The following is a 7,500-nucleotide window of genomic DNA, read 5'->3' as shown; positions in this document are numbered from 1 at the left end:
GATCGAGTCGACATTAGTCGGCACAGGCCGGGCTCCCCCATAGCCCGGGCGAGGCTCAGCTTCGCATATGACTTACCCTTACTTGGTGTGTTGCATGAAAAGAGGTGAGATAAGTGAGTGAGATCTCATTGAATATAAAGATGCGAAAGGTAGAAGAGAGGAAAATAAGGAAAGGAGAAAAAGGAAATGAGGTATGAGGTGTGTAGCCCTGAGGAAATGAGAGAAGTGAGTAAGTTCTCAGACGTGTTGCGTGAAAGAAGTGAGAGAAATTAGCATGAGCTGTTGAATACATTGCTAGGATTACTGTATGCGTGAGTAATGTTACCGGGCCTTTGTTATGAATGGAAGTAGATCACTGTAGCTTTAACCAACAGTGCCGGGGATTTGTTATGTCCACAGTAGTTTTGTATTGTGGATTGTCTCTCCACAGATGGCTCCACAAGTCCTCTGCCTCCACGGAATCGTTTAATAGGCCTACATGATCTTACCTGATTTCAACTTTCCTTGAGCTCTCGGTGAAAAAAATGTAATGTTGATATCGATACCATCATTATTATTATTAACAGTGCAATTATTAAACTGTTATCAACAATGCTAATGGCAGCAGATAAGATAAATACAAGTAAAAATAAAACGAAAATTAAGAAAAATGGCAAACAGGTGGGATAGGTAAAGATATTAATTGACTCTTTGGTAACTAAGCACTTGTGGAGCCATCTCCGTGTCAACTATGAATTAATTGAAATCATAGTGGACTTGGCATGGACGTAAATGCCATCCCCGGAGGCTGGGCTAAAGTAAGAGAGAATTGTGCAGATGAGAACATTTTGAGTGAGATCTGTGCAAGTGTTGTGGGGTAATAATGGGTACTGCAATGGCTCCCAGTTTGGGCGAATGGTATTTACAGCTATTCTTGTTTAGGGTGATATTTAGATGGTAAGGAATTTAGAGAACCTATTTGGAAATACCTTTGAATTATTCAGGTATATGCTATAAGAAAAAATAAATATTTTTTTCCACTCTCTCTTAAAAAAATAAAGCTTTTCAATAACATTGTCGATGGAATAAACATTAATTGCAAGATATAGCCTGTAGGGTGTGTGTTTATGAGTGAATGTTTACAAGTAAGAGTGAATGACATTAATTTGAAGGAATTAGTCTAAGATTTCAGATCAAGACTCACCAAACTCGTCATTTTCGTTTTGAAATAGTTTCATCAAAGTGCTTTTTTTCTTATAGTAAAATACACGTAACAAATAAAGACCCTATGTTAAGTATCGTTTTTTCTCTAAATTAGTTAGAATTATGATATATACCATTTTAATACTTTAAAATGTGATTGGACTTATTTCATGGTTTTGATTTTTTTACTTCCATATTTAACAGAATGTTATTTTATTGTCAACTCATTTGTGTAAATAGATACTATTAAAATTGATCAGTATTGGTATATATGTAATAAGCATACTCGCAAACACACACACGCACACACAAACAAAGAGACCATGTACATATGTTTATGTAAATATATGTATGTATATGTATATGTATATATATATATATATATATATATATATATATATATATATATATATATATATATATATATACAAATGCATACATATATGCATACATATATGTGTATATATATATATATATATATATATATATATATATATATATATACATATACACATATATGTATATATATACATATATACATATATGTATGCATATATGTATGCATATGTGTATATATATATATATATATATATATATATATATATATATATATATATATGCATACATACATACATACATATATACATACATATATATACATACAGTTAAATAGCCAAACCTATAGATATAAAGAACCCACAAAGCCCTTACGGCGCGAGCGAGTCCCGAGCGCACGTGAGGCTGGCAGGTCCTCCTCCTCAGGTCGTCCTCGACTCAGACGAGCGGAAGGACGTCAATACCCACAGGGCGTTCATGCTGGAGGTGACGTCACGCCCCCCGGCCGACCCCGGATGACCTTTGTTTCCCGTTGTTGTTGTTTTTTTACGTATATTTTGTGTCGTTCTCTTGTGTCGTGGTCGTCGGCCCTGCGGGGGGGGCGGGGTCGGTCAGCCCGAGCGACGGCGGCGGCGCAGGTCGTGCTTGTGTGTCCTTTGAGTGGCGCCTTCGTGTGTTTTTTTTTTCCTTCTGTAGGTCGCGCAAGGATCTCGAGGTCGGGACGGATGTATGGCACTGGGGTTCTGCCCGCAAGTGGCACTCGGCTGGCGGGACTCGGGTGCCGCTGTGCCCAGTGTGGCGCTTTCGCTCACGTGTGCTGTGCGCGTATTCTATTCTTTGTCTGTCTGTCTGTCTGTCTCTCTGTCTCTCTGTCTCTCTGTCTCTCTGTCTCTCTCTCTCTCTCTCTCTCTCTCTCTCTCTCTCTCTCTGTCTCTCTCTCTCTCTCTCTCTCTCTCTCTCTCTCTCTCATACTCTCTCTCTCATACTCTCTCTCTCCTACTCTCTCTCTCATACTCTCTCTCTCATCCTCCCTCTCTCATACTCTCTCTCTCTCTCTCTCTCTCTCTCTCTCTCTCTCTCTCTCTCTCTCTCTCTCTCTCTCTCTCTCTCTCTCTCTCTCTCTCTCTTCCTTTCTTTCCCTTTCGCTCTCGTTCTCGTTCTCGCTCTCCCTCTCCCTCTCCCTCTGCCTGTCCCTCTCCCACTCCCTCTCCCTCTCCCTCTCCCTCTCCCTCTCCCTCTCCCTCTCCCTCCCACGCACGCATACTCACACTCACACACACACTCACACTCACACACACACACTCCTATATATACAACAACAACAAAAATAACAAATATTAATTTCCTTCTTCCTTAAATGGACCGTCATCCAAATTTTCACAACTCACGATTATAAGTGTGTCAGGACCACCATAGGCAAAATTAGGGCGAGGTGGTATTGATGGGGTATTGTCAACCGTGTGGTGTTGAACCGAGTTTGGATGTTTTGTAATTATTTTTCTTAGTATCTTTATTCTGTTGTTGATATCTTTACTATCAAGATTGGTATCATCAGATTTATTAGCATAATTGCTATTGTTATTATTATCATTATCATAGTTCTTATTTTATTTCTTATGTAATGATCATTATTATGTTTATCCTTACTGTCTTCCTTACCCTCATCCTCATTCTCAATCTCATCCTCATCATTATCATCTTTATTCTCATCCTCATCGTTATTGTTAATTGATGTTGTTATAATTCCTGTAATTTTCATTCCCATTGCCATTTCCATAACAAGATAACGTTCCCTTTTTTAACACAAGAGCGACAAGTGGCCACGAGTGTCATACGGATTCGCCCGACTCAAAATTTTTGTGTCGATTCGTAATCTCTTGTTTTTCTCTCTCTCTCTGCGCTCACAATTACTGTGTATTTGCTTCAAAAACTGTTTGTGTGTAAGCAACGTGTAGGCCTCTTCCGCAAGCTTTCTATCATGAATTTATCTAAAGAAACAGGATAAAAGTCAGCGGGAAGTTTGTAACTATTTTGTAACTTTTCGGAATATATATTTTTGGTTTTTGTGTAGAGGCAGCCCATCAAGTAGAAAATAACGAAGCTTCAGAGGCGATTTTTGAAGACTTAGAAAAAAAAGACAAGAAATAAGTTCCTGTTTATAAAATTGAGATTTTGATTTTCTTTTTTTTGTGAAAGCTTTCAGAGTCTCCGTAGAAAGAGAAAAAAAAATAAGCTCGTCTCCCTCCCCTGAGTACATAAGGGGAGGTTCGAGCCTAATACATTTCGTAGCTGTGTTGTCTTGCTCTAACTTGGTAGTTTCTGTGTACATACGATAAAAAAAAAATGTCGACTAGCTTTGTATATTTAGGCTCTTTACCCTCCCGTGACATTGTGGTTTAGAGGTGTGTTTGATTAAGTGTCTATTCTATTTCCTAAATTCCTAGAATCAGGAGAGATCTAGGAATGATGGTACTTGACTAAAGAGAACACGACAAGTCAGTCTAAATGTTAATTTGTAAATATAACACGATGTAATTTTCTTCCCTGCTCAAATGGTCATTAAGACGATCATACATTGAGGAACAAAGGAGTAATATCTTCTTTATAATATATTTTTTTCTGCATGCAAGGTTTCAATCCTTCTAGAAGTTCTCAACCTTCCAAAAAGTGGCAAATAAACCCCATGATAATATCTCTCTAAGTAACTCGATCGTCTCATTAAAAATTCATAAATGATAAACTTTATTTCAATATTCATAAATGATAAACTTTCTTTCTAAGATCATTTTATCCTGTAACGAGAGGGTCTGGCTGGGTGGTAAGACTTGCTCACTCACTCCCTCTTTTTTACTGACCTTTCCAGGGGAGTCAGCGAGAGAAAAGGTACTTCAGAAATGATTATGAAAAATAAAATAATAATGATTTTTTTTAGTGATGATGATATTATAAAACAATGAAAATAAAGTATAATGATCATAGGAGTAATAATAAAGCAATGAAAATAAAGTTTAATGGAAATAGTAGTAGTAATAAAAATGCGAAAATAAAGTTTAATGATAATTACAGTATTAATAAAATAATGAAAATAGATGATAATGACGATAATAACGGTAATGATAAGAAGAAAATGATGAAAAAAATTGCAATAACCCAGCAATTTTGCAAAGTAAGATCACCCAGCCAGATTTCCTCTAAAAAGAATCTAAAAATCAAGTACAATAAACTGATCTTTAATACGAGTAAAAATCAAGTTACATTCCTCTCAACATTAAAAACCTCAAAAAATAACCTTTTAGAAAAAATACCGCCCAATAAAAAAAATAAAAAATAAGAACTTAACAATACAATGAATAAAACTATTTTTTTCTCTCCCTCTCTCCTGTTTTTTTGGTGTATGTATGTATGTGTGTGTGTGTGTGTGTGTGTGTGTGTGTGTGTGTGTGTGTGTGTGTGTGTGTGTGTGTGTGTGTGTGTGTGTGTGTGTGTGTGTGTGCGCGTGCGTTCTTTGTGTGTGTGTGTGTGCGTGCGTTCATTGTGTGTGTGTGTGTGTGTGTGTGTGTGTGTGTGTGTGTGTGTGTGTGCATATGTGCGCGTGCGTGCGTTCATGTGTGTGTGTGTATGTGTGTGTGCGTGCGTGCGTTCATGTGTATGTGTATGCGTGTGTGCGTTCGTGCGTTTATGTGTGTGTGTGTATGCGTGTGTGCGTTCATGTGCGTGTGTGCGTGTGTGCATTCATATGTGTGTATGCGTGTGTGCGTGCGTGCGTTCATGTGTGTGTATGCATGCGTTTGTCTGTGTGTGTGGCGTGTACAGGAAGGGAAGAAACAGCTGTCCACGCTGCAGGGACTCGGGGAGGAGGTGAGGCAGCTGAAGGACCGGGTTCCTCTGGGTCTGCTCGTCCTCAACTGCCACGACGTCAACCGCAGGCTCAAGCAGCAGGTGGGTGGTTGTTGTTTTTTTCGTTCTCTTTTCGTGTTTTTTTTCTCTCTTTTTTTATCCTTTTACTCCACCTTCTGCTTCGTTTTTTCTTCTGCTTCTTCTCTTTCCCTTTCTTTTCTTCCTCTTTCGTGATCCTTTTCCTTTCTCTTTCCCTTTCTCCTTCTCTTCTTTCTCTTTCTCTTTTTCCTTCTCATCCTCCTCAGCCTTTTCCATCTCCTCCTCCTCAGCTTTTTCCTTCTCCTTCTCCTCTTCCTTCTTCTTCTTCTTCTTCTTCTTCTTCTTTTGCTTCTTCTTCTTCTTCTTCTTCTTTTTCTTTTTCTTTTTATTTTTGTTTTTCTTTTTCTTTTTCTTTTTCTTTTTCTTTTTCTTTTTCTTTTTCTTTTTCTTCTTCTTTTTCTTCTTCTTTTTCTTCTTCTTTTTCTTCTTCTTTTTCTTCTTTTTCTTCTTCTTTTTCTTCTTCTTTTTCTTCTTCTTCTTTTTCTTCTTTTTGTTCTTTTTCTTCTTCTTTTTCTTCTTCTTTTTCTTGTTCTTCTTCTTCTTCTCCTTCTCCTTTTTACTCTTTTTCTTCTTCTTTCTTTTTCTTCTTCTCATTCTCATTCTTCTTCTTCTTCTTTTTCTTCTCCTCCTCCTCCTCCTCCTCCTCCTCCTCCTCCTCCTCCTCCTTCTCCTCGTCCTCGTCCTCGTCCTCGTCCTCGTCTTCCTCTTCCTCATCTTCTTCTTCTTCCTCTTCCTCCTCCTCCTCCTCCTCCTCCTCCTCCTCCTCCTCCTCCTCCTCCTCCTCCTCCTCCTCCTCCTCCTCCTCCTCCTCCTCCTCCTCCTCCCCTCCCCTGATAGACAGACAGACAGAAGGACAGGTAGACAGACAGACGGATGGCCAGGTAGACAGTCAGACGGACAGGTAGACAAATAGCCGGACAGGTAGACAGACAGACAGACAGACGGACGGACAGATAAACAGACAGACAGTCAGTCAGACAGACAGACAGACAGACAGACAGACAGACAGACAGACAGACAGACAGACAGACATACAGACAGACGTACAGATAGATACAAAAGATCCCGTTCAAGCGATCCTCCTTTTATTCCTCCGCGCAGGTGTTCGAGCTGACCACGGCGATCCAGGACTACTTCGTGGCGCGGAATAAGGAACACGACAAGGAGTGAGTTCTCTTTTTTTTTGTCATTCGAATATCAGTGAAAAAAAAATGTGGATTTATATGAGCGCGTAAATGTGGGGCTTAATCGACGTTTTTTTTTTTTTTTTTTTTTTTTTTTTTTTTGTCATTCGAATATCGGTGAAAAAAAAAATGTGGATTTATATAAGCGCGTAAATGTGGGGCTTAATCGACGTTGCTTTACTTGGAAATAAAAAGTCAAAGAACGTGTTTTTTCTTTTATTTTGTTTGCATACACAACTGCATACGTACACACATACACGCACGCACATAAACATATACATGCACGTACAAATATATACACATACACCTATACATACAAATATATACAGATACACATATACATGCACATATATGCATGCAGACACAAACACGGTAGCACACGCACATATACATACACATATACACACACACAAACATGTACACACACGCACATATACATTCACATATTTACAAATATGCATACACGTACACGCACACATATAAGTGCACCCATAAATGCATATATACATACACCTACAATCTGTATCTGTGTGTGAATGCATATTTGAATAGATAAATGATTTGAAGAATGAGAAACTTTAGAAAATTTAGATGATAGCATAGATGAATAAATAGGTAAATAAACATGGGAAGAAGCAATAAATTGATACACTGATTGGTATATCGAGTAATAAATTGATTGATCAATTTGTTAATACCTAGATTTCATAAGTTGAGTAATACATTGGTTAATAAATCAATAAATTGAATAACAAGGTGATTGATAAATTGGAAAATAAATTGAATAACAAGGTGATTGATAAATTGGAAAATAAATTGATTAATAAATTGATTGACAAATCGATCAAGGGATTAGTAAATT

At 38.0% G+C, this 7,500-nt stretch overlaps 1 protein-coding gene across 1 annotated transcript in view; it reads left to right on the top strand.

The window, feature by feature from the left end:
* LOC113806178 (dynein axonemal heavy chain 3-like) overlaps positions 1 to 7,500 on the top strand; it is a 109,040-nt gene that overhangs the window by 20,368 nt on the left and 81,172 nt on the right. The window contains exons 13-14 of the mRNA XM_070129307.1: positions 5,332 to 5,457; positions 6,556 to 6,620. Coding sequence (XP_069985408.1) covers positions 5,332 to 5,457; positions 6,556 to 6,620 — 191 coding nt within the window. The remainder of the gene's footprint in view (positions 1 to 5,331; positions 5,458 to 6,555; positions 6,621 to 7,500) is intronic.

This window comes from Penaeus vannamei, chromosome 13, assembly GCF_042767895.1.
Source record: "Penaeus vannamei isolate JL-2024 chromosome 13, ASM4276789v1, whole genome shotgun sequence".
Taxonomy (NCBI): Eukaryota; Metazoa; Arthropoda; class Malacostraca; order Decapoda; family Penaeidae; genus Penaeus; species Penaeus vannamei.
The sequence above is the reverse complement of the archived record's forward strand: the minus strand, read 5'-3'. Positions and strand labels throughout refer to the sequence as shown.